The 27798-nt window shown below is 46.1% G+C and overlaps 1 protein-coding gene across 1 annotated transcript; it reads left to right on the plus strand.

The window, feature by feature from the left end:
• The first annotated feature begins 580 nt into the window (after positions 1–580).
• On the plus strand, positions 581–26926 carry HAUS1 (HAUS augmin like complex subunit 1). The gene is made up of 9 exons (XM_068272031.1): positions 581–883; positions 7145–7319; positions 8599–8734; positions 12659–12793; positions 18816–18939; positions 20522–20587; positions 23412–23483; positions 24124–24171; positions 25863–26926. Exons 1-9 carry the CDS (start codon positions 863–865, stop codon positions 25944–25946), a joined length of 861 nt encoding a protein of 286 aa, XP_068128132.1. The 5' UTR covers positions 581–862; the 3' UTR covers positions 25947–26926.
• Positions 26927–27798: the final 872 nt, after the last annotated feature.

Raw genomic sequence — 27798 nt, forward strand, 5'->3', positions numbered from 1 at the left:
CTTCCAGCGATTGCTGGAGGCCGAATTATTGTGTTTTTTAAACAACTTCGGCTCCGTCTTCTGACGGAGCCGACCTTCCTCACTGAGCGCCGCTATAGACTGATTCCCATTACAGTCTATGGCGGCGCTGGCTGCGCCCAAAGCTAGCAGCGCTGAAAAGCACTGCTCCGATTGGGTTGCCAAAGAGGGACTTGGGAGCTATGGATTTCTGGCCTTGGTGGTTACCAACCGTCGGACCAAAGTGTCACATGTAGATTATTGCAGATTATTAAGGCACCATCATATTCTTCACCCCTATACAGAGTGCAGTATATACAGTAATGGGTAATAATGCATCCATAGTTCATATCTATCCAGTAATCTGTTCCGTATGCTTATAGCAGGCTATAGGGCACTGGTTGCTATGGCAATGATAAGGGAGGACGTATCCTTGAGGCTCAGCGTCAGCGTGTGGGTTTGACCTCTACATCCAGCCATCTGCTAGAGACCGGTGGCTTTCTGCTCAGGGTTGTCCCCAGCACGGACGTCCATGTTGGTGGCGGTTTCCGCTCACTCGCGTTACATTTGGTCTTCGGTAAAATGGCGGACGCGCCGGAATTCTGCAGACACGTCGCCTGTAGAGCTCATGTACACTGTTAAACCGCGTATTTTTCTTCAAGACAAGTGCTGTGTCTGTTCCTTCCGTTTGTTTTTATTAATTGTCACATTATATTATTATTATATAGTTATTATAGAATTATAGAAAGGCGCTGAGTCTGCCTCCGGTGACTTCCTTCCGCCCAGTGACTGTGGCCGCCGCTGATTGGCGGAGAGGCGTCAGCTGACATACAAACCAGAGGCGCGCGCTAGCAGCTGGGCAGAGATGGATGAGAGGAGCACGAAGGTAAACTTTGGGGTGGATCACGTGATTTCCCCGCCCTCTGTCTGCTGCTGGGACTTGTGGTTCATTGCTGCATGTCGGGCGTGTCCGTCTTATGTGCTCACTGGTGAAACTATAAGGCCCAGAATGCTTTGCTTCACTTTGTAATAGGAAAGGGCCCCAGGCTTGTTCTGATGTATGTAGCCCCCACCCCATATCATAGCTCCCAACTGTCCCTTTTTCGGAGGGACTGTCCCTCTCACCCTCATTTGTTCCTCTTTCAGGTCTCTCAGGTCTCTCTTTCTATATATATATATATATATATATATATATATATATATATATATATATATATATATATATATATATATATACTAAAAATGTGTTTGGCTCTAAACTGTATTCCCAACCTTTAAATTGATATATTACTAATTTTAAAATGTTACTATGAAGGAAAATGAACCAGGATAGAAAGGACCAGTGTGGTTTGAATTATAAAACAACATATGTTTCTTATGAAATCTTTATGGTATGCGTGGCCAGGGATGTGGCAGGGGCATGGCTTAACCTCCCTGGCGGCATAGCCCGTGCTCATGCCGCCGGGAAGCACCGCTCAGGCCCCGCTGGGCCGATTTGCATATTTTTTTTTTTTGCTGCATGCAGCTAGCACTTTGCTAGCTGCGTGCAGTGCCCGATCGCCGCCGATCCGCCGCTATACGCGTCGCCGCAGCCGCCAGCCCCCCCCCCCAGACCCCGTGCGCTGCCTGGCCAATCAGTGCCAGGCAGCGCCGTGGAGTGGATCGGAGTCCCCTTTGACGTCACGACGTCGGTGACGTCATCCCGCCCCGTCGCCATGGCGACGGGGGAAGCCCTCCAGGAGATCCCGTTCTTTGAACGGGATCTCCCGATCGCCGGCGGCGATCAGAGGGGCTGGGGGGATGCCGCTGAGCAGCGGCTATCATGTAGCGAGACCTCGTCTCGCTACATGAAGAAAACAAAAAAAACCGTATTTGCTGCCCCCTGGCGGATTGTGCCAAACCGCCAGGAGGGTTAAGTGTCCCTTTTTCTCATCTTAAAAAGTTGGGAGGTATGCCCATATTTTAAAAGCAACATAAGAAATACAAGTGGTCAGCTGAATCTCAGTTAACCCAATCAGGTTCTGTCGTTTTCACGTGAGAAATGTTCACCTCCCATTCATTAGCCTATAACTTTATCACTACTTATCACAATGAACTGATCTATATCTTGTTTTTTCCGCCACCAATTAGGCTTTCTTTGGGGGGTACATTTTGCTAAGAGCCACTTTACTGTCACAATGTATGGCGACAATATTTTATTTGGAAATAAAGGTGCATTTTTTCCATTTTGCATCTATCACTATTTACAAGTTTAAAATAAAAAAAGGTACTTATCCGTTAGCCGGGCGCATCCGGCAGGTGGCGCTAATTACTATTCCCCCTCCAGGCCGACATGGATAGTAGGGAAAGATGTAAATCTGGTGGAGTTTTGTCGCCACCTAGAGGATGCGCCCGGCTAACAGATAAGTACCTAAAAAAAAATATAGAAATATTTCATCTTTACATTGATATTTAAAAAGTTTAGACCCTTAGGTAAATATTTACATGTTTTTTTTTTTTTTTTTATATAGTAAACATTTTATTTGGGTAGTTTTGGGAGGGTGGGAGGTAAATGTAAAGGAGGTAATGTAAATGTGTGTTGATTTTCATTTTTTTTTTATTTTTAGTTGTAGTATTACTTTTTGGCCACAAGATGGCGGCCATGAGTTTGTTTACATGACGTCACTCTAAGCGTAACACGCTTAGAGTGACACATCGGGGAGGGAACAGCCAGAAAAGGCGCAGCTTCCGAGAGAAGCTGTCGCTTTTTCAGCGGGGGAGAGGAATCAGTGATCGGGCACCATAGCCCGATACACTGATTCCCTGGCTACCGAATCCGCGGCCGGGAGCGCGCGGCAGCGCGCATGGTTCCTGGACGTAGTTTCTACGTCCAGGAACCAAAATAGGTTAAGCTGGCCACTAAATGTCCAATTTCTATTGAAAAAAATAATTTGAGCGATTAGAAATTCTGATCGGAAGTGAAATATTGTAATACATCGTTCACTACACCATCAACAAACTAATCTTTGCTTCCTATCTATCACAACCAACAAGAAAATCCAAATTTTGGTCCGACGAAAATTAATTCGGATGACATTTTTTTCACTCGTTCATAATCGATTGTGTCCACCAATGGAAATTTACAACCAATCCGATCAGAATTTCTGATCGCTCGAACGATTTTTCGCTAGAAATTGGACCGTTAGTGGCCACCTTAATAAAGATCTTACATAGTATCTAATGTGTACAGCATTACTTATTAATAAGGAGGAAAAGATGGCAAAAAAGAATCTATAACTAGAATGAACTTGGAGAGGTCTAATCTGCAGGAGATGAAGGGAACATGGCATACAATTAGAGTGACCAGATTTTTGTGGGTCCAACCTGGGAGGGGGGCGGCGCGCCGCGGCGGAAAGTGGGGAGGACTGAGGAGCGCGCAGCGACGAAGACCGGGGTGTGTGTGTGTGTGTGTGTGTGTGTGTGTGTGTGTAAAATGGGCGTGGCCATGCCATTGTATGGGCGGAGCTAACGTAATGATGTAACAGCGAGGCATAAGAAAGCAGTGTTTACGCCATGATGTGGACAGACGAGACTTTGCATCATGGGTGTGCATAAGCTGTGTGATGCTAATAGTATACCGTAACCACAAAGCAGCAAACATAGCCATCTATGACCATTAAATAATAAATGCAGTAACAGTTACCCCGGACACCAGAAAATAAACGCAATGGGAAACATGTCAGTACAAAATAAATGCAATGCGGGCAACATGTCAGTACAAAATAAACGCAATGCGGGCAACATGTCAGTACAAAATAAACGCAATGCGGACAAACATGTCAGTACAAAATAAACGCAATGCGGACAAACATGTCAGTACAAAATAAACGCAATGCGGGCAAACATGTCATTACAAAATAAACGCAATGCGGGCAAACATGTCAGTACAAAATAAACGCAATGCGGGCAAACATGTCAGTACAAAATAAACGCAATGCGGGCAAACATGTCAGTACAAAATAAACGCAATGCGGGCAAACATGTCAGTACAAAATAAACGCAATGCGGGCAAACATGTCAGTACAAAATAAACGCAATGCGGGCAAACATGTCAGTACAAAATAAACGCAATGCGGGCAAACATGTCAGTACAAAATAAACGCAATGCGGGCAAACATGTCAGTACAAAATAAACGCAATGCGGGCAAACATGTCAGTACAAAATAAACGCAATGCGGGCAAACATGTCAGTACAAAATAAACGCAATGCGGGCAAACATGTCAGTACAAAATAAAAATGCGATGCGTGCAACCTGTCAGTACAAAATAAATGCAATGCGGGCAAACATTTCACTAGAAAGTAAACGCAATGCGGGCAAACCTTTCCCCAGAAAAGAAACGCAATGCGGGCAAACATTTCACCTGGAAAAAAAAAAGCAATGCGGGCAAACATTTCACCTGGAAAGAAACGCAATGCGGGCAAACATTTCCCCAGAAAAGAAACGCAATGCGGGCAAACATTTCACTAGAAAAGAAACGCAATGCGGGCAAACATTTCACCAGAAAAGAAATGCAATGCGGGCAAACATTTCACTAGAAAGTAAACGCAATGCTGGCAAACATTTCACCAGAAAAAAAACACAGTGCGGGCAAACGTTTCACCTGGAAAAAGCATTTACTCACCTGGCAGAAGTCTCCGGCCTCTGGCGCGTTGCTCCCGGGACCACCTTCCTCCTGCAAAGTTCCGCGCTGACAGGGCTACGGCAAGATGGCGCCCGAAGCCCTGTACTGGAGACACAAATAGTCTCCAGTACAGGGCTTCGGCAGCCATCTTGCTGTAGCCCTGCTCGCCTGCCGGTGTCGGAACTGACACCGGAAGACGAGGCTGGAGCGGGGCTGCGGGCAATGAACTGGCATGACGTCTATAGACGCCGCTGCCAGTTCATGAGGAGAGTGACCAGAGTCCCGAGGCCGGGACGTCCCGCTGCTGAAAGCAGGACGTTTCCCGGGACCTCATGCTGCCTGGGACAGCGGACCCCGAATCCGGGACGCGTCCCGGGCAATCCGGGACGTCTGGTCACTCTAATACGATACACAGAGCAATGTTTACAGGAGGCTTTCTCAACCAGGGCTCCCTTGAGGCATACATATGAAATCGCCGCCGGGAGACTTGGGCGCAGGATACAGCCGATATAAATGGCTTATCCTGCTGCTGCACAAGTCCCGGGGGCGTTCATTACTATTCCCCCTCCAGGTCCACGTGGATGGTGGGGAATGAGGTAATTCAGCTATTGCTGGCGGCTGAATTACAGTGTTTTAAAAGCAACTTGAGCTCCCGTCTTCTGACGGCATTGAAGTTACTCGCTGTGCGCAGCTATAGCTGTAATTCCTATTATGGTCTATGGTGGCGCCGTCTGTGCCCAAGTCTCCTGCACTGTTGTTACAGCGCTCACCCTGGAGCCCGAGGGTACCTTCAGTACTCTGCAGGGGTTCCTTGGCATTTTCCCCCATCATGGGTGGAAGTATGGTAGAAAGCACACTATAATGGGGTACTATAAAAAGAAGCACTAAATTGAGGGTCAGAATAATAATGAGCACAATAATAAAATCACCAGGATTAGGAGACCGTATAATGAGTGGCAGTGTAATGAGGAATAGTGAAATAAACAGCCTCACCTACTTTTAAAGACCATACCGCCTACAAAATTAATGCAGGGGTTCTTTGGGATCAAAACATTGTTTGCATGGGTTCCTTGAGACCCACAAGCTATTTTCAAGGTACCTCCAGGGTAAAAAGGTTGATGAAGATTGGTTTACAGTATCGTGCCTGTTTTCCACAAACAGCGAAGGCAGTGAATTCACTGCCTGTCAGACCCTCCCATCCACCGGCAGGTCCTTGGCACAGGAGATGGACAAATGGCCTCCCCACGAATTTGCATCTGAGCATGGCAGTCGTTGTTTGGAAAAGTGTCATGAGATTGATTTTAGCTGCTGGGCAATACCGCTGCATATCAAACGCGACACATGGTGTAACGCAAACGCTGCATGTAATTTTACCCGAATGGCACTTGTGCCCGGCAGCCAGAATGCTGCTACGACCCTGGACACATATAATGTCCAGGATGAGACGACTGAATCAAGCATGCCATTTACATGTACGACAGGAAAAGCTTTACGGTGGTTTGAAAAGCACCTCCATTAATTTGACTGGACAGTGCTTGATTGACCGCCGTGTTTAACAGGGCTGTGGAGTCGGTACAAAAATCTTCCGACTCCGACTCATCAGTTTCTGAAACCATGACTCCAACTCCGACTCCGGGTACCCAAAATTGCTCAGACTCCGACTCCGACTCCGGGCTGTGGATTTTGTACAAAAATCATGCGACTCTAACTCCTGAGTTTCTGAAACCACGACTCCAACTCCGACTCCGGGTGCCCAAAATTGCCCCGACTCCAGCTCCGACTCCACAGCCCTGGTGTTTAACGCCCTTGTGAACCAGCCCTAAGAGACAGAGCAGTTAGGCAGTTGAGTATGAGGCGGTTGATGTTATGGTCTTGTTCAAATGCTCTACGTTAAAGAGAGCCTGACACAAAAAACAAATTATGATATGATTTGTATGTGTGGTACAGCTAAGAAATACAACATTAGGAGCAGAGACATAAGTCTAATATTGTTTCCAGTACAGGAAGAGTTAAGAAACTCCAGTTGTTATCTAGACAAAAGAGCCATGGAGCTCCACGACTTTCAAAGTCGCAGAGAGCTCTGTCTTCTGAAGCTTATTATCTTAAGTGTCTGTCACTGTAGTGTGTTTTTCTCTGCAGAGGACAGGTCAAAAGTTCACTGGCCTGCTCTGTAAAATCATTTAGAATGCTGAGTAGTGTGTAAACTGCAAATATTAGAGAACGATGCAATGTTATAAAAACACTATATAGCTGAAAATAAAAATATTTATAATAATTGCTACTAATGTTCCAGTAGTTATCCGTACTACACAACCAATTCATTATTTCATCATTTTTTTTTTCTTCGCTTCAGTGTCTCTTTAATGGCCTATGAGAACGGTCATTGCTTACACTAAGAGCTGTTTGACACTAGCTTTGATAACTGTTCAGGAAGTGACATCACTAGCTGTTGTCACACGTGTGCTATTCTTTCTTCTTTATATAGATTTACACATGGCTGAAGAAGATGTTTGGGGACAAGGTGCTGCCTCCGTACGAGGTGAACACGCGGACAGTGGAGCTCCTGTACCAGCTGGCGGAGTGGAACGAGGCGCGGGATAAAGATTTAACAATTGTTCTGGAAGACCAGAAGCTGAAGACTGCAGAGATCAAAGCTGAAGGTGAGAGCAGGATGGCCTTCATTTCTTAAAGGACAACTGAAGTGAGAAATATATGGAGGCTGCCATATTTATTTCCTTTTGTACAATACCAGTTGCCTGGCAGTCCTCTGGTCTATTAGGATGCAGTTGTGTCTGAATAATGCCAGGAACAAGCATGAAACTAAACTTTCAGATCTGACAATATCAGAAACACCTGATCTGCTGCATGCTTGTTCAGGGGCTAAAGCTCAGGGCTCGTTCCCACTGTTGCGACGCGATTTCGGCCGCATTCCGACGCTTGTAAAAACGCATGCGGATGCGTTTCCGCATGCGTTTTTACCCGCGGTTTCGCATGCGATTTCGCATGGCAGGGTGCCATGCGAAATTAACCATGACACTGCCAGGGCAAAATAAAATTAAAAAAGGTGCGAAATCGCACGCGAAATCGCGGGTAAAAACGCATGTAACAAACGCATGCGTTTTTACTATTAAATACATTAGCGGCGATTCGCACGGATTCCTGACGCAGGCGAAATCGTTGGCTCTTTTGTGCGTTTTTTTACCGCTGAAAAAAACGCACCTCAACAACGCTACAGTGGAAACAGGCCCATCCACTTGCATTACATGTGCGGATCTGCATGCGTTGGACGCATGCAGATTCGCGATAGTGGGAACGAGCCCTAAAAGTATTATAGGTAGAGGATTAGCAGGATAGCCAGGTAATTGGTATTGCTTAAAAGGAAATAAATATGGCAGCCTCCATATACCTCCTTGCTTCAGTTGCCCTTTAAAGCAAACCTGAATCTAAAAAGTCAGAATAAACACACACCCGTCATACTTACCTCCCGCGTAGTCTACTCCTCAATCTCTCTCTCCTCTCCCGTGGCCTGTCTGCCCACTGTGATTGATGAAATTCTCTGTCCTCTGTTTTAAAAATGGCAATGACCCCATAACGGCTTCCGGGTCAGCACTTCACTCACCTGTAAAGTCGCCCACTTGAGCCATAGGGAAACATGGACATTACCTTGCACAGCAATTGTCCATTCAGTTATAACTGCCAGCATCTGATCTAGTGGAAAAAGATCTAGTGAGAACTGGAAGGAATTGTTTTTAGAGGAAAATAGTGATAAAATGGTGAGAGGAACTTAAAGGAAGGTAAGTATGTAATATTAATTCATAGGTACATCATGTTTATTTTAATTAATTTTACTTGGTTCAGGTAACCTTTAAAACTCATGTCTGCGTATTAAATTGTGTGTCATTACAATGCTGCAAATCTGAAGCTAACCTGTCCTTGCAGCCACTTACCTACAGGAGGTGCTCACTGATAGCCTGGGTCCGTCCTACACCAACCTGTCTCGTATGGGGAACACCTACCTCACCCAGCTGGTGGACAGCTGCCTGGCACTGGAGATAAAGGACTCCTCGCTGGCAAGGTAAGACTGGTGTCTACATTCATATACCAATCGTTGATGTACATACGTGGTTACATTTATTTTGTCTGGTCACACATCTAAAGATCTGTACTTCCCCATTCTGAAACCACTGGGGGGACAGGTAAAATATGTATCCACTCATAAACGTTTGTAAAGCTCTATCTTCTATAGATTCCATAGCACAAAAGGACATGGGTACATAACTGATATACAATATAAATGTAAGGCCTGCAATACACAACATGTAGTGCACACTAGCTGTTTCTGTTTGCACCCTAGTCAGCTTGCTGTCCAGGGTGCCTCCTGCTTTTTGTTTTGTTTTGTTTTTTGTTTTGTTTTGTTTGTTTTGTTTTCTTTTTCGTGCAGTTTAATACTCAGTCTCAGTACAGGCGCCCCTCAAATTATATGTAATGGCAAAAAAAAGTTCCACATCATGAAGTCTTTTTTTTTTTTTTTTTCCTCCTTTGCAAATGTTTGAAGGCCCCTCTTCCTGCATATCACACTATACCTCCACCACACCCAATCAGAAGCCACTCGCCAGATGTGGTGACCACCAGGGTCTAGTAGCACATTGGGGATATGGCTTAAAGAACAACTGTAATAAGAGGTATATAGAGGGGTTCCATATTTATTTCCTTTTTAAAGTGAACCCAAGGTGAGAGTTAAATGGAGGCTGCCATATTTATTTTCTTTTAAGCAATACCAGTTGCCTGGCTATCCCGCTGATCCTATAATACTTTTAGACATAGCCCCTGAACAAGCTTGCAGCAGATCAGGTGTTTCTGACATTATTGTCAGACCTGACAGGATTAGCTGCATGCTTGTTTCTGGTGTGATTCAGACACTACTGCAGCCAAATAGATCAGCAGGGCTGCCCGGCAACTGGTATTGTTGAAAAGGGAAAAAATATGGCAGCCTCCATATACCTCTCACCTCGGGTTCACTTTTAACAGTACCAGTTGCCTGGCAGTCCTGTTGATCTTTCTGGTCAGCAGTGTCTGAAGTACACCAGATACAAGCATGCAGCTAATGCTGTCAGATCTGACAATAATGTCAGAAACACCTGATCTGCTGCATGCATGTTCAGGGGCTATAGCTAAAAATATTAGAGGTAGAGGATCAGCGGGATAGCCAGGCAATAGGGCTGAAAGATTTTGTGGTTTTAAACCGAAACCGCAGTTCCTGTTAAGACGATCTAGTGATCGTCAATAGCTGCGGTTTTCCCTTTCCCTGCTATGCTGGTCCGTGCGGCTCTACCTACCGCTGCGCCGTCATGCCACATAGATCCAGCGATTGGCAAAGTTGTGTGCCGCTCTGGATCCGCCCCCCGCCGCCCTCAGACGTGATGAGAAGATCCAGGGAATAGGAGGAGCTGGGCTGCTCTCTAGCTCCGCCTGCCACTGCCGTCACACCAATTAGATCCGGTGATTGGTGAAGCCACTCTGGAGCCGCCCCCCGCCGCATCTCATACCTGATGAGACTCTCACTCCACCACAGTCCACTGGCTGAGTCGGCACAGTGTCACCGTTCACTGTCCCCAGCGTCATCACATAAGGCTTCACAGCATTCATACTTGCATTGCTCTGCGAAGCTCCACTGTCTCGCACAGAGCACACTGACCCTGCCAGTACTAGGCTCCGCCCCCCACCATACACTCCAGCCCCTGGCAGCCATCTTGTGCCCTCGCCGCAGCTCTGGTGGCTCCTGAGTCCCGGTCTCCTCCGCTGTCGCAGTACCGTCCTAATGACGTCGGGGAAACCACGTGACCCGCGCTGTGGCGCGCAGAAGAGGAGACCGGGACCTGCTGGAGCTGCGTGATGGCACAGGACGGCTGCCAGGGGCTGGAGGAAGCCCTAGGTAAGTGGATTTCTCTCAACTTTTTTTTTTTTTTTTATGCTTGGACCACTCCTTTAAGCTCTCTGAGACTTTGCACTGGCCTTTCAGTCAAGCTTCAGCCAACCAGCTAGTCATCAAGCCTGAAACTAAGCACAATTTTGTTAGGATTAATCACAGCCTCCCATAACACAGTGTGAATGAGGGCACAGCTTGATGTAGTGATCTGCAAAGCTGTTGTGTGTTAGCCTGCTGCTACTGGGCACTGTACAAAGGAGCTGTGATTAATCAAAAAAATGTGTTTCTAGGGCCAGGCTTTATAACTGGCTGTAGCTTGACTGACCGGCCTGCAGACTCTGAGAGCTGAGGAAGGACTCACACACTGATTCTTGCGCTGGCCTGGGGCCCAGCTGATGACGTAGTAGGCGGAAGGAGAGAGTGAGCCCCCGCCGGGTGTGGTGAGAGCCGTGGCACTGACTCCTGTGCACGAAGCAGCGAGCTGTTGCTGCAGGAGAAGCACTGTCGCTGTACTGACTCGTTATCTGCCCCTACCAGAGGTGGTAAAACGAATGGTCACCGTTGTCTTACATAGCAGTTTATTACTGCACATTATGGCATTTTATGACAATGCATGTTTGTAAACGTTACTGTACATTGTAAATTCAGTACTAAAGATTGATTTGAAGAAAATGGTGAATCGAAACCCCAATTTCTGATAGAAATCGTGCAATTCAATCTTTTCCTAAAATTGTTCAGGCCTACCAGGCAACTGTTGTTTAAAAGGAAATAAATATGGCAGCCTCCATATCCCTCTCATTACAGTTGTCCTTTAACTTCTTCACGACACTGTGTCGGGCATATCGCTCGCTGGCCTCAGGAGTCCCCCAGGAATCATTTTAGATCTATTGGCTGAATAAGCTTTAGCTACGCCTAGGCTAGCTAGTATTGGTGTCCAGAACTGCCCCCTCTCACTCCCGATCCAGCCACGCATACATTACCTAGCCTACCCAGCGATTGTGCAGCCTCCCTGCAGAGCTCCGGTCTCTCTATAGGGAGGATCGGGTCTGTGCATGACGTCATGTACAATCCTCCCCATACAGAGAGCAGAGCTGTGCGGGGAGGCTGCAGCGATCGCTGGAGCCAGGCTGGGTAATGTATAAGCGGGGGGATCGGGGGTGATTGGGGGGTGCCGGCCACCTGTACTAGCTAGCCTAGTGCTAGCTAAATCTTTTGAAGCCAATAGATCTAATAGTTTTGTCCTGGGACTCTGAGGCAGCAAAACCTCCTGAGCAGCGAAACACTCAGAAGGTTAAAGGGACATTATGGCGAAAAATTTTAAAATTTAAAATATGTGCAAACATATAAAAATGAGAAGTTTTTTTTTTTTCCAGAGTAAAATGAGCCATAAATAACTTTCCTCCTATGTGGCTGCCACTTACAGTAGGTAGTAGAAATCTGACAGAAGCGACAGGTTTTGGACTAGTCCATCTCTTCATAGGTGGATTCTCAGGGATTTATTTTCAAACGCACTTAGTGAATGGCAGTTGCTCTGTCCAACTGCCATAGAACTGTGTAGCGAGCAGGGAAGCTGGCCAGCATCATTGTTTAAATCCTTTTTAGGTAATATCTTTATAAAGAATAAAAGCCTTGCTGAGAATCCCCTATGAAGAGATGGACTAGTCCAAAACCTATCGCTTCTGTCAGAATTCTTCTACCTACTGTAAGTGACAGCAACATAGGAGAAAAAGTAATTTATGGCTCATTTTACTCTGGAAAAACCTACTTCTCATTTGTCTGTTTGCACATATTTTAAATGTTAAATGTTACAATTATTCGCCGTAGTGCCCCTTTAAGCAAGTCAATATAAGTAGAAAGTGAATGTTTTGTCCCAGTGTGAAGTTGCATAAAGTTGCAATACAAGCCGGAATCATTGGTAGCTCAATTACGGTCTATAGTCCTCTTGTGTAAGAGCTTGTCTCTAATAAAGCAGTGACTATTGTGCAGATTTGACCCCTCTATGAATGTACACATACTGTGTATTGGCCTTCTATACCTTGTTACTGATCTAGCGAATGACTGTTGTCTTCCCAGCTACATCCCGGCGGTGAATGAGCTGAGCTCTGATCTGGTGACTATAGAGGCCGGGAATCAGGAGTTGGAACTGGAGCTCATCAATCTGCGGAAGAAGCTGACTAATGCTCTGGTGATGGAGAAATCCTTGGAACAGTGAGTGAGAGATCCTTTTACCCCTACAGTGGCCCCCATTCACAAAGCCTTAGCGCATTCGGTAAAGCAGAAAACTGCAGATATTAGACATAGTCTTATGCTATGGAACCCCCCACCTTCAAATCAGGGGTTCACACCCACGTTCAGCTCAAGCATGTCTCAAAAGGGATCGCGAGGTGAGAGGGATATGGATGGACGCTGACATGTTTGTTTCATTTTAAACAATGCACATTGCCTGGCTGTCCTGCTGATCTTCTGCTTCTAATAGGACCCTGAACTAGCAAGCAGATCCGATATCTATGACCAATCTGACAAGATTAGCTGCATGCTTGTTTCAGGTATGTGACATAGTAATTTAGCAATTAGATCTACTAACCAGAAAGATCAGAAGCTCTGCCAGGCAACTGGTATTGTTTAAAGGACCTCTGTCGTGAAAATGTTCAAATTTAAAATACATGTAAACATATACAATTAAGATGTACCGGTACATTTCTTTCAGAGTAAAATAAGCCATAAATTACTTTTCTCCTATGTTGCTGTCACTTACAGTAAGTAGTAGAAATCTGACATTACCAACAGATTTTGGACTAGCCCATCTTCTCATGGGGGTTCTCAGGGTTTTCTTTATTTTTAAAAGCACTTAGTGAATGGCAGTTGCTGAGTCCAACTGCTAAATAAGTCTACAGTGAGCAGGGAGGCTGGCCATCATTGTATAAATCTTTTTCAGGGAATGTCTTTATAAAGAACTAGTTGATTGCCCGGGTATGTATTTAACTGGTATTGGCTCCGCCCACTTTTTCTAATTTTAACACACAATTAGGCCCAGTGCACACCAAAACCGCTATCAGATCCACAAAAGGCTAGCGGTTTTGGGGGCAGATTTCAGAGCGATTCTATGCATGTATAGAGAGGTTTTCTAAACATACCTAACTGTTTTGGGTGCGTTTTTGTGTAGCAGATTACACATATTGTTACAGTAAAAGCTGTTACTGAACAGCTTCTGTAACAAAAACGACTGGCAAATCGCTCTGATCTGGCGTTTTTCAGAGCGGTTTGCCTTTTTCCTATACTTTACATTGAGGACGAAACGCTTCAGAAAACCGCAAACGTGCAGCACGTTTGCGGTTTGCAAATAACTCAAACCCATGGCTTGCACCATCCCATTGACATACATTAGCCAAGCGTATTTACAGGCGGATCGCACCTAAAACCACTCAGTGTGCACTGGGTCTGACTCAATGACCAAGTTTGTGAGCTTTGCGGTCTTTAGCATCAATAATTTGCATTAAAATGAAAAAATCTGATTGGCTGGTGGCTCCACCCCCTTTTTCTGAATTTGAACCCCAGTCACCCAATGAGCAACTGTACCAGGTTTGAGGCCTGTGTCATTAACAGTGCAAGAATGGCAGAAATTAAATATTCCCCTTGAAAAGAGATAGGTGAAGTTTGATTCACTTTTGTAGGCTCCACCCACTTTTCTAAATAATAATCCCAGTCACCCAGTGACCAACTGTGCAGAGTTTGAGAACCCTCCCAACAGTGAAAGAATGGCTGCAGTTTACATTTTCACAGTGAAATTTGTATTTGTCTCCGCCCACTGATGACCCGGCGTTGCCCGGGTATGCATTTGACTGGTGTTGGCTCCGCCCACTTTTTCTAACCCTAACACGCAAACACTCAATGACCAAGTTTGTGAGCTTTGGGGTCCTTGGGTATCAATAATTTGTATATTCCCATAGAAATTAAACAAATCAGATAGGCTGTTTGTGGCTCCGCCCCTCTCTAGCATTTGAACCCCAGTCACCCAATGACCAACTGTAGCAGGTTTGAGGCATCTGCTATTAACCGTGTAAAAATGGCAGCAATTTAAATATTCCCCTTGAAAAGCAACAGGTGAATTTTGATTGGCTATTATAAGCTCCACCCACTTCCCTGAATATTACCCAGTGACCATCTGGGCAAAGTTGGGGAACCCTGCCATAAACCGTGTAAGAAGGGCTGCAGTTTACATTTTCCCAGTGAAATTTGGTTTTGGCCCCGCCCACTTTTTGTATCCTGGACACAGTCACTCAATGACCAAGTTTGTGAGCTCTGGGGTCCTTGGAATCAATTTGTATTTTCCCATGAAATGAAACAAATCTGACTGTTTGTGGCTTTGTCCCCTTTTCTGAGTTTGAACCCCAGTGACCCAAAGACAAACTGTACAATTAACAGTGCAAGAATGGCAGCTATTTTAATATTCCCCTGGAAAATCAACAGGTTAATTTTGGCTTTTTTTTTTTTTTGGGCTCCACCCACTTTCCTGAATATTAAAGAGACTCTGAAGCGAGAATAATTCTCGCTTCAGAGCTCATAGTAGTTGTTGTGCCCCTGCTAAAACGCCGCTATCCCGCGGCTAAACGGGGGTCCCTTCACCCCCAACCGCGCCCCCCCCCCGCAAAATCTCCGACCAAGTTGGTCGTAGATTTTGCTGCTCCTAGAGGCAGGGATAACGGCTGCAGCCCTGCTTCTAGTCGCGTCTATCAGCGGCGCATCGCCGCCTCTCCCCCGCCCCTCTCAGCGAAGGAAGACTGAGAGGGGCGGGGGAGAGGCAGAGATACGCGGTGACAGACGCGCGTGGGGCAGGGCTGCGGCGGTTAGCCCTGCCTCAAACAGGAAGTAATCCCCCGCTGCACGGAGGGGATTTGGGGGGTCAGGGACCCTCGTTTAGCCCGCGGGATAGCGGCGGTTTAGCAGGGGCACACATGCATGCCCCTGCTAACTATGAGGTCTGAAGCGAGATTTATTCTCACTTCAGAGTCTCTTTAATCCTAGTCACCCAGTAACCAGCTGTGCAATGTTTGAGAACCCTGCCATTAACAGTGAAGAAGGGCTCTGCAGTTTACAATTTCCCTGAAAAATCTGTTTTTGACTACACCCACTTTTTGTAACCTTGAGGCTACATTCAGTGGGACGTTGCGTTTTGATGCGACATTAAAGTCGCACCGCAAACTTACAATGCAACGCACCCAAAAAGTTGCAACGCAGCGTTACCGTTGCATACAGTACAAAATACAGGCAATGAAAAGTATGCTTCCAAGTCATTACTGAGCACGTGCAAACAGTCCGCAGCTAATAACGTGTATGACGCACAGCATGCAGTATTTTTACTTAACGTGCAGCGTTCGACACCAATGCAACGTGTGTACTGTGAATGGGGCATTGATTTTTCATTGCAGTGAGTTATTCTGTGTTAAATGTTGTGTTATGTGCGACTTTAACGTCCCACTGTGAACTTAGCCTCACACACTACTCAATGACCAAGTTTGTGAGCTTTTGGGTTCCTGGCATCAAAATTGTGCTAATGGAAGCAGTTTATCCAGCAAAGAAATCTGTCTGTTTTTGGCTCTGCCCCTTTAGTGAATTTGAACCCCAGACCGACTGTAGCAGGTTTGAGGCCTCTGCTATTAACAGTGTAAGAATGGTTGCAGTTTCAATATTCCCATGGAAAATCAATAGGTGAATTTTGATTGGCTCTTGTAGGCTTCACCTACTTTTCCGAATATTAATCCCAGTCACCCAATGACCAACTGTGTCAAGTTTGGGAACCCTGCCATTAACAGTGTAAGAAAGCTGCAGTTTATATTTTCCCAAGTAAAAAGTTAGTTGTTTTTGGCTCTGCCCACTATTTCTAATATTGACACACAGTCGCTCAATGACCAAGTTTATGAGCTTTGGGGTCTTTGGCATCAATAAGTTGCATTTTACAATTGAAATTAAACAAATGATTGGCTGCTTGTGGCCCGCCTCCTTTTCAGAATTTAAACACCAGTCTACCAGTGACTGACTGTACCAGATTTGAGGCCTCTGCCATTAAGAGTGTATGAATGGCAGCAATGTAAATATTCCTCTTGAAAATCAATAGGTTCATTTTGATTGGCTGTTGTAGGCTCCACCCACTTCCCTGAATATTAGTCCCAGTCACCCAGCGGCCAACGGTGTCAAGTTTGAGAACCCTGCCAATAACAGAATGGCTGGCTGAAATCCATCTAACAAATCTGATTGGCTGTTTGTGGCTCCACCCTCTTTACTGAATTTGGACCCCAGTCACCCAATGACTGACTGTATCAGGTTTAAGGCCTCTGCCTTTAACAGTGTAAGAATGGTAGCAATGCGAATATTCCCCTTGAAAATCAGTAGGTTTATTTTGATTGGCTGTTGTAGGCTCCACCCACATTTCTGAATATTCATCCCAGTCACCCAGTGGCCAATTGTCAAGTTTGGGAACCCTGCCATGTAAAAAAATGCAGTTGGCACTGCACACTTTTTCTAACCTTGACATACAGTCACTCAATCATCAAGTTTATCAGCTTTGGGGTCCTTGGAATCAATACTTTGTATATTCCCATTGGAAAATAAACAAATCTGATTGGCTGTTTGTGGCTCCGCCCCCTTTCTGAATTTGAACCCTAATCGCCCAGTGACCAACTGTACCAGGTTTGAGGCATCTGCTATTAACCGTATAGGAATGGTAGCGGCTTAAATGTTCCCTTTGAAAATCAAAAGGTGATTTATTTATTTATTTTTTACTTGGCTGTTGTAGGCTCCACCCACCTTCCAAAATCTTAATCTCATTCACCCAGTGACCAACTGTGCAAAGTTTGAGAACCCTGCCATTAACGGTGTAAGAATGGCTGCAGTTTATATTTTCCCAGTAAAAGTTGTTTTTGGCTCCGCCCACTTTTTGTAACCTGGACACACAGTCACTCAATGAGCAAGTTTGTGAGCTTTCAGGTTCCTGGCATCAAAAATGTGTGAATGGAAGCAGTTTATCCACCAAGGAAATCTGATTGGCTGTTTGTGGCACCGCCCCTTTAGTGAATTTGGACCCCAGTCACCCAATGACCCACTGTAGCAAGTTTGAGGCATCTGCCATTAACAGTGTAAGAATGGCAGCAGTTTAAATATTCCCCTTGAAAATCAGTAGGTGAATTTTGATTGGCTGTTGTAAGCTCCACCCACTTTCCAGAATAATAATCCCATTCACGCAGTGACCAAGTGTGCAAAGTTTGAAAAACCCTGCGATTAACAGTGTAAGAATGGCTGCAGTTTACATTTTCCCATTTAAAATGAATGGCTGAAATTTTATTGGCTGTTTTATGCTCCGCCCACTTTTCCTGGATGTGTAACCTCGGTCACCAAGTGACCAACTGTGCCAAGTGTGGGGACTCTGGCTTTATTACTGTGAGAATGGCAGCCTTTTACATTTTTTTTCATTGAACTGAATGGGGGAAATCTGATTTGCTGTTTGTAGCTCCGCCCATGTGTGCAGGGGGGGCCACGAGACCCCCAGAACATATCATCCCAGGTAGTGTATGAAACGAAGGGATCTGAAATCGGTCAAGGCGTTTTACACACACACACACACACACACACACACACACACACACACACACACACACACACACACACACACACACACACACACACACACACACACACACACACACACACACACACACACACACACACACACACACACACACACACACACACACACACACACACACACACACACACACACACACACACACACACACACGTCGCTGGTCAGGAGCCATTTCATTGGCTCCTGACCCTGTCACTCCATGTAAGCCAATGGGAACGGCTTACAGGAATGACAGGGCCAGGAGCCAATGAAAACTGCTCCTGCCTGGCTCACAGTGCTCTGCCATCATAGAGGCGGCAGGGTAGCACATTGCGACGGAGATCCAGCGGCGGGGACGGGCGGTGAATGGGATGTAGAATTTACGTCCGGTCAGATCCGCAGCGCCCCCTGCCCGCCGTAGATTTATACTGCGGCGGTTTGCAGGTAGTTAATGAGAATGAAGGCCGCTGTTTATATTGATATTTTTTTATGTACCATTGTTGGCCGCTATAATATCCCTGTGTGACATTGTTTGATGCTGTAATGTCTCCTCTATCTATTGTACAGCGCTGCGTAATATGTTAACACTTTGTAAAGTTTAATGCTCTGCTGTAGGGATCTGAAGAAGGCGGAGGAGCAGTGCAGTCTGGAGAAGGCTAAAGTAGAAGTCCGAACACAGAACATGAAGAAGCTGAAGGACAAGTCGCAGGAGTATAAATGCATGATCCAAGCTGCCAAGGTAGTGTGTGTGCGTGCGTGCATGTGTGCTGATTGGACAAAGGTGTTCTGTCGCTCGTCCAGGGTTCAGTTGCTAGTCCAGATATCGCACACTATTACAGTCACGCACCCGATTGACCACGATGGCCTGAAATTGGTCACAGGGGTTTCCTCGGTCGTCGCGAAATTGCTCGCCGTTCCCGCCGCGAACCCGATCGAGCAAGTCGACTCAACATCTTGCAGCGCGGTCGAATTTTCGTCCTGAAATGGTTGGGTATGCAGTTGGCGGCACCGGTTTTTTTTTTTTTTTTCCCATCCAATTCGATTATAATTAAATCGGATGGTCGATCGTCCGCCAAGTCGCCTGATGCATGACCACCTTTACAAGGCACTCGTTTTTTCGATGGCTTTATTGAATTAACAATTTTAGCATGTGACTGCAGTTGTAATACTGATCAGTAGCAGTAGGATTGCTATCCTAGCCACTATTCGCTGTAGCTCAGAATCCCTGGAGGAGTGGCAATCTGGTATCCTGCAGACAAATGTCTGTTACGTAAAACTTTAATGTACAGTATTGCTGCCAGATCTTAGAGTTCCTTTATGTTTTTGGATTTAAAGAGGATATAACTCGCTGGATAAAATTCCTTAAAAAAATAAAATAAAAAAAAATTACAGTGAACTTTTTTCTGCTCAATGTTTGCCCATTGTAAAATCTCACATCCTGAAATGTATCACAGGAGGCGACCTCTTTACTGCTGGCGGGTGCATCACTGTGGAATCTGACTGTTATTAACCCTCCTGGCGGTCTACCGCCAGGGGGCAGCGCCGCACTATTTAAATTTTTTTTTTTTTAAATTGTATTTTTTTTAAATCATGTATTTTTGAAATACATGATAGCCGCTGTACAGCAGCATCCCCCCCGCCTGCTTCGATCGCCTCCGGTGATCTTTGATCAGGAAATCCCGTTCAAAGAACGGGATTTCCTGACTGGATTTCCTGAAGGGCTTCCCCTGTCGCCATGGCGACGGGGCGGGATGACGTCTAAGGGAGTCCTGATTGGCCAGGCAGCGCACAGGGTCGGGGGGGGGGGGGGCGGCACGGCGCGGGGATCAGCGGCGACTTTGCTCGGAGCGGCGGCGATCGGAATGCACACGCAGCTAGCAAAGTACACTTTAAACTTAGAAAAAGTGTTAGTGTTTTGTTATTTCTTTTGCTTAAAGGGGAACTGAAGAGAGGTATATGGAGGCTGTCATGTTTATTTCCTTTTAGAAAATACCAGTTGCCTGGCACCCCTGCTGATCCTCTGCCTCTAATACTATTAGCCATAGCCCCTGAACAAGCATGCAGCAGATCAGGTGTTTCAGTGGTTCAGACTTATAAGTCTGATCTGACAAGACTAGCTGCATGCTTGTTTCTGGTTTTACTCAGATACTACTGCAGAGAAATAGACCAGCAGGGCTGCCAGGCAACTGGTATTGATTAAAAGGAAATAAACATGACAGCCTCCATATACCTCTCTCTTCAGTTCCCCTTTAAAAGCTCAGAGTAAAGTTGAAGCAAATGGATTTGCATTTTCACAGACTATTTTCCTCCTTGTAATGCAGGATCAGCTGTCTGCTGCAGGGATGGAAGACTCGCTGTCACACCGCTCTCTGGTGTCCCTCTCTGAGGTCAGTAGTGTGTGTGTGTGTGTGTGTGTGTGTGTGTGTGTGTGTGTGTGTGTGTGTGTGTGTGTGTGTGTGTGTGTGTGTGTGTGTGTGTGTGTGTACAGTGTGTGTGTGTACAGTGTGTGTGTGTGTGTGTGTGTGTGTGTGTGTACTGTGTGTGTGTGTGTGTGTGTGTGTGTGTGTGTACAGTGTGTGTGTGTGTGTGTGTACAGTGTGTGTGTGTGTGTGTACAGTGTGTGTGTACAGTGTGTGTGTACAGTGTGTGTGTACAGTGTGTGTGTACAGTGTGTGTGTACAGTGTGTGTGTACAGTGTGTGTGAGAGCATTGGGTTCCGGAACCCTAGCGATTGCCATCATTAAACTGTACCAGAGACGTTAAGTTCTAAAGATTTGATACTTACCCGGGACTTCCTCCAGCCCCATAAGCTCATCTGAGTCCCCTGCTGTTCTCCCGATCAGCCCCAGTAACATCCTCAGTTAGGTGCAGTCTGGGTCTTCTGTGCATGCTTGGACCTCCTGTGCATGCGCAGAAGACCCAGACTGATGCGGCTCAAGCAATTACTGTGGGAGGACGGCGAGAGACTTATGGGGCTGGACTCTGGGAAGCCCCAGGTAAGGATCAAATATTTAGAACTTCTCAGGTTACCTTTTAGGGTGTATTACAGGGATTTAGGGCCTGTATCCACTACACGCAGATTGGATGCAGAAAAACTGACTCCAATGAATGCCTATGGGAAAATCTGCATCAAAAAAACTGTGTTTAGTGGAGTCAGTTTTTCTGCATCCATTCTGCATCCAATCTGCGTGTAGTGGATACAGGCCCTAACTAAGCGGAAGAAAGAGTATGCAGGGAGTGTGCATGCACAGCAACTGTTGGTGGTTTTCAGTTGTGGGCATAAATTCTACCTCCAGGAGCACAGCAACTCAGTACTATACTGTGATGTGGAATCAAATTAAAAGCAAGAGCGTTTAATGTCACAAGTACTTAGAAAAAGCTCTTGCATTGTGAACCAGCCCTAAGGCTCAACACACACCATACAATCTTGGTTGTTCAATCTTACCACTTTCATGTAGTATAAGAGCTTATCCAATCAATCATTCAGGTTATTTTCAATCTGTTGGCCCTTATACTACATAGATTTGGTAAATCTGTACAACCAAGATTGTATGGTGTGTGTTGAGCTTAAGGCTGATTGTTGGATAGAAGCATTGCTTGCTGAGTGGACAGTGCAGAAAATTATCAAAACCAGCGTAAGAATAGTGAGAACTCGTGCAAACCATGATCAGCTGCTCAAAGCAACCAATCGGAATGCTGTATCTCGCCCAGTGGTGTTTGATTTTTATTTGCTATGGCTTTGTAAAATCTGCTCCGGTGCGGGGCCCTTTGGCAGTATCCGGGACCCACAGTTGAGTCCTATATAGCAAGGTGCCTGCCACTAATGTAGAATATTCTGAGTTTGTTTCTTTAAGACTTACTGAGCAAAAAAGTAAAACTGCTGATTTCCCACACTCAGCAGTCGTAGCAACTACTCCCTTCTCTCGTTTAGGCTCTGTTCCTGCCTGCTGCCAGACCACGTGCGGCCAACGGGAGCAGACAGTGTAATGTCTGGGTGTAGCCCAGGGCAGATGCGCTCCCCCTATAGGCTGAAGGGGGGGAATGCATCCGCCTGCCCGGGATTATCACAGATTGCACAGAAGTATGGTCTGCTTACTGCATCAGATCCCGCGGATGCACTGCAGAGTGACAAGTGATAAAATAGGAGTTGTTCATTGTAACAATGAGTGGAGAATGGGAACAAAAGTCACGTCTTTGCTCAAGTGGGAACACAGCCTACAGGTGGCCATACACTTGAAATCTATTGAAAATCGATTGAAATGCATTATTGCACCATTAGATCCAATGCAACTCTATGGGCCATCCATCTGCTGCCAGCAGCCGATCAGCCTAGATTTTCCATCCGGACCGATTGATCATGCTTCCTGCTGCATCGATTTCTAGCCAATTCGATCAGAGTGGTGGAATCGGCCGTGGATCTATTACTGACATAGACCAGTGTGTTGCTTGGGATACACGGGTCGGTTTTTTCCCCACTCTATTCTCTTCCACTCGTTTTTCTTTTTCCATTCAGCTCTATCAGGAATCGAGCGTCAAAACGATTGAACGGGAGATTGGACATGTCGGAAATTATCTATCTAACCATCTATCCACCGTGTATTCCCAGCATTAGGGTCTCTTTAGTTTATAATCGGAAGTAAAGATCTTTTTATCATTATTAGATTGTATACAAACAAAGAGATGTTGGATTATTGGAATCTCCCCACAGAAACATCCCAACCAAAACCTCCAGGCACAGGAATCCCCTCCCCTCAGGCTGTCCTTCTCCAGAACTCTAAGCCCCACCCCAATCCTTCTTCCTGTATGCCTGTCCTTCTCCAGAACTCTAAGCCCCACCCCAATCCTTCTTCCTGTATGCCTGTCCTTCTCCAGAACTCTAAGCCCCACCCCAATCCTTCCTGTATGCCTGTCCTTCTCCAGAACTCTAAGCCCCACCCCAATCCTTCTTCCTGTATGCCTGTCCTTCTCCAGAACTCTAAGCCCCACCCCAATCCTCCTTCCTGTAATGTCTGTAATGTCTTTATACCTGTCCTTGGCTTCTATTGCACGTTTACCATAATAAATCAAAATGCGACAACTATCGTACTTTGCGAACTAAGCTGATTCTGATTATTTGAAAGCCATGAAGTGTATTAATCCCAGTGATCAGGTATGTTCCCTGGTTGCTGTGTTCTTTCTTTACATCTTATTACCTCCATATCTGTTTTCCAGACATTGACCGACCTGAAAGCGCAGTCCTTGGCCACAAAGGAGAAGCTGAAATCTTACCTGGACTTGGCTCCTGTAAGTCACTAGATCTGCAGAGTCTAGGGAAGGGGGGAGTGCTTCAGTCACCAGGCCGGCCCAATTCACAGGGCCATTCAGAATTTGTATTAAAAAAAAGCACCCAATGAACCAGCCGTCATGTGTTCTATAATGTTCTATAACTTAAAGAGGAACTAATGCAAATTTTACAATCTGTACCAATCAGTAGTTGATACCCTTTCCCATGTGAAATCTTCACCTTTTCTCTTATAGATCATCAGCGGGGTCTGCATGGCTGATATTGTGGTGAAACCCCTCCCACAGTGGGATGTCTTAAACCCCCCCCAATCGGCCCCACCCCCCAAATAGTTTTGTAATGTACACAATAAGGGATGGTCGGAAATTATCAAGTTGCAGTAAATTGGATTTTTCAGATCGGCATCAGAAAGATCTGCGGAAATCAGATTTACTTCAAATCGGTAATTTTAGGCCAATCACAGGCCTCGTAAGCATGCAACCGGTTGGAGAATGCAGAATTTTTCAAACTGAAATTGGACTGCTGCTGTAATTCTAGGCGATTCAAAAGACTTCTGATTGGCCTAAAAATGTTCCTGTTATTATTATTACAGGAAGTGCTTGTGATCCTAGAATTCTCATCCTGCATATTTTCCCTCCTCAGAATCCATCTCTGGTGAAGCTGAAGATAGAAGAAGCAAAGAGGGAACTGGTAAGAAGCTGCCTAGATCAGTGATTGATTGTGAAGGTCAATGTAGACATGTGGCCCGTATGCAACTCACCAGCTAGCAAGAAAATACTCAGAATAATTGTGACAGCACTTTTCACCTACTTTATAGGGGGTTCGGGGGGGTCAGGGACCCTCGTTTAGCCACGGGATAGCGGCGGTTTAGCAGGGGCACACATGTCCCTGCTGACTATGAGACAAGAAGCGAGATTTATTCTTGCTTCAGTGTCTCTTTAAGCAGCCACAGGTGCAGTGCAGAGTTTACTGTGAGCAGTCCTGAAGTAGTTAAATAATGCACATAGCCTGGCTGTCCTGCTGATCCTCTGTCTCACTGCCCTTCTAAATATATCTGACAAGAGGTGGTCAGATATGTTCTTGGGGCTGCACTTCGCACTGTGGATTATCACTGCTGTACAGAGGTTGGCATCAAACTGTCGCCAAGGCATCTGATCTCTGCAGGCGTCGGCAATTAAAAGTGTGTGTATCATAGCTTAACCCTCCTGGCGGTCTATTAAAAACCGCCAGGGGGCAGCGCAGCAGTTTTTTTTGTTTTTTTTAAATCCTGTAGCGAGCCCAGGGCTCGCTACATGATGGCCGCTGTGCAGCGGCATCCCCCCACACGCTTCGATCACCTCCGGCGATCTGCGATCAGGAAATCTCGTTCAAAGAACGTGATTTCCTAGAGGGATTAACGGCACCGACGTGATGTCATTGGGAGTCCCGATGCACCCCTCAGCGCTGCCTGGCACTGATTGGCCAGACAGCGCACGTGGTCTGGGGGGGGGGGGGGGGGTGAACGGCGCGGCGGCTAATCGGCGTGGAGCGGCAGCGATTGGAGTGCACACGCAGATAGCAAAGTGCTAGCTGGGTGTTGCAAAAAAAAAATATGCAAATCGGCCCAGCAGGGCCTGAGAAATCCTCCTGCGCGGCTTACCCCGTGCTCAGCATGGGCTTACCGCCAGGGAGGTTAAGTGAACAAAGTATCTGGGGCAAACGTGTTATGATTTTGTGACAAATTTCACTGCAATTTTACTTAGGTATAAGATTACAATTGTTATCCTACTGGTAAGCTAAACCCTAATCAGTGGCCAACTGATCAACCAGCAGATAGATCCCTCTCTGATCGACTTTGTTCAGAGAAGAATCTATTAGCCCACAGATTTGATTTAGATTTATTTATTTTTTTTAAATAGATTTCAGCATAAAATAAAGTTGAAAATCTGATGGGCCCCCAGGTCTTCCCCCCCCCCCCCCCCCCCTTCCTGCAGGCATGCCTCCTCCTGTGTCTTCACTCCTGCTGAGGTGCCTGTGTCACGTGGCAAATGCTAGACGCCAAACATACTCAGGAAGAGGCACGCCGGCAAACAGGCAGGGATGGGGTCAATTGTCCCCAAATCAAACGCCGGCACAATTGCCCCACGGACAACCCACCTGTGGCTGAAGATCGCTTTTCAAGCAGATTTGAATCTGCCGGCTATAGACAGGGAAAACCTGTGTATGGCCACCCTAAGGAGGAAGAAGTGAGAACCGACACATTGTATGCAGCATTTTTTTGATGTTGTACTATATGCATTACAAGTAAAACTAAACATATTTAAACAACCCCCCCTCCCCAGGACATTATGTGGGTTTTGATTTCGAGCTTGCCTGTTTAATCAATGTCTTTTATTCTGTAGAAAGCAACAGAGGCTGAACTGAACACGAAGGTGGACATGATGGAGTTTGTGCTGCCGGAGCAGAAAAGACGAATCAACTTATAAGACCCGAACAGCCCTTCTGTCTGGGCCTAAATGTGGACTGTCTAGAGTTCATCACCTACAGAATATGAGGTCCAAGCGGGGTGTGCTTTTATAGAAGTACTATACTCTGCCCTGCAAAGGCAATCCTCTCACTGGCCATGCCACAGCTGAAGAGACAATGGCTAATTAACCCAAAACCATAATGATGTCCTCCAGCGCCCAATGTATCGATTACAAGCTGGTCAGAGCAATGTGCAAAACCTATATCCTGCTGGAAATTGTAAGTCTTCTGAGCATAGAATCCCTTCAAGTCAAATGGCTTACCTTGTGGTGCTCTGCAGCACGAGTCCATCAATCTGTTCCATGTCTACTCCATCTCTTCATCTGTTCCGCTGTCCATATATTGCCGTTCCTGCTGAGGAATGGGTTGGACAGCTGTTGGTTTTGGTTAAGTGTTGTACCTTCTCAGGTTGGTTTCAGTCTCCCCCAAGTCCTCCTCCTGAGCAGGTAGCCTATGCATCTTTATCAGAGCTCTTATCTTATGGCGGATGTCCTCCTGCAATGTGTCCTCGGATATGTTAGTGGCCGCCCGCTTCTTCATACACCAGTGAAACCGTACTCTCACGTGCAGCATGGCAACGCTCCTGCATGAAGAGGAGAACATAATCTTCAAGGGGGGGCCTGTGCGGCAATGGTGGGGGCCAGGAGGACATGGGAAGCTTCTTAAAACATCCCTCTTAGGCAGTTATGTCTTCTTTCTTGGACCTGGATTCTTCCATGGTCAGGAGCGAGGCCTCGACCTTTCTGTTCTCTTAGACACTTGACACAACTGAGGGCCTTGCTGTACTAACCTAAAATATGATTAGCCTTAAATGTATGTGGCCTTTAACTGTTAGCTGAAATGGACTATTAAAAACAAAAATGCCTTTGTTCTTAATGATGGTTTTTGTAATATTTGTAGTAATATATATATTTAATGTAAATAAACAGTTATGCAACAACTGCTCTGTATGCTTTTGTGACACAATATTTCTTAACAAATTAAGATTGCTTTTTAACCCCTTCAAGACCGGCTGCCTACCTCCGTTAAGGACCAAACATTTCACATGCGGGAGGGCGTGTTTGGGGGGGGGGGGAGGGGGTGTCGGGCAGCTGGATCCCTACTGTGGGCACGTAGGTATGGTTTCCCCCCCCCCCCCCCCTGGGTTGCCAGGTGTCCCCCGTATTGCTGGCAGTCTTTACTCGCCTACCTCCGTTAAGGACCAAACATTTCACATGCGGGAGGGCGTGTTTGGGGGGGGGGGGGAGGGGGTGTCGGGCAGCTGGATCCCTACTGTGGGCACGTAGGTATGGTTTCCCCCCCCCCCCCCCTGGGTTGCCAGGTGTCCCCCGTATTGCTGGCAGTCTTTACTCGCCTCGTTGCAATGGATATTCTAATCGCTTGGCATCTGTGATGTGAATGTACCATTACAATAATCACGTTACTGCAGCAGAATCCATCGAAATAATGCAAGGCATGCTGCGCAGTACTGCACAAACTGCATGTTTACAGTTGTGAAGCATTATTTTTATGTATAGTCCTACTTCACTGTATGCGTTGTAGTGCATGATGTAACTTCCCCTTCCATTGTGATCTGAGTGACACACCAGTGTGCAAGTAGCCTGTGTGTTCACATAGGGATGGCCCGGCTGAGAACTCGCAGAGATGCATGTGACGGGTTTGATCAGCTGATTTGTAAGGTTCTGATTTGCTGGTCATGATCATGTGTTAAACCACAAGTAGAAGCATGTCAGTGGAGGCGCCCAAAAGTATATTATAGCAATATAAACAAATGTAATAAAGGTCTTTTACCTCCAAAGACTCGCTTAGGTG

Source organism: Hyperolius riggenbachi, chromosome 1, assembly GCF_040937935.1.
Source record: "Hyperolius riggenbachi isolate aHypRig1 chromosome 1, aHypRig1.pri, whole genome shotgun sequence".
Classification (NCBI taxonomy): Eukaryota; Metazoa; Chordata; class Amphibia; order Anura; family Hyperoliidae; genus Hyperolius; species Hyperolius riggenbachi.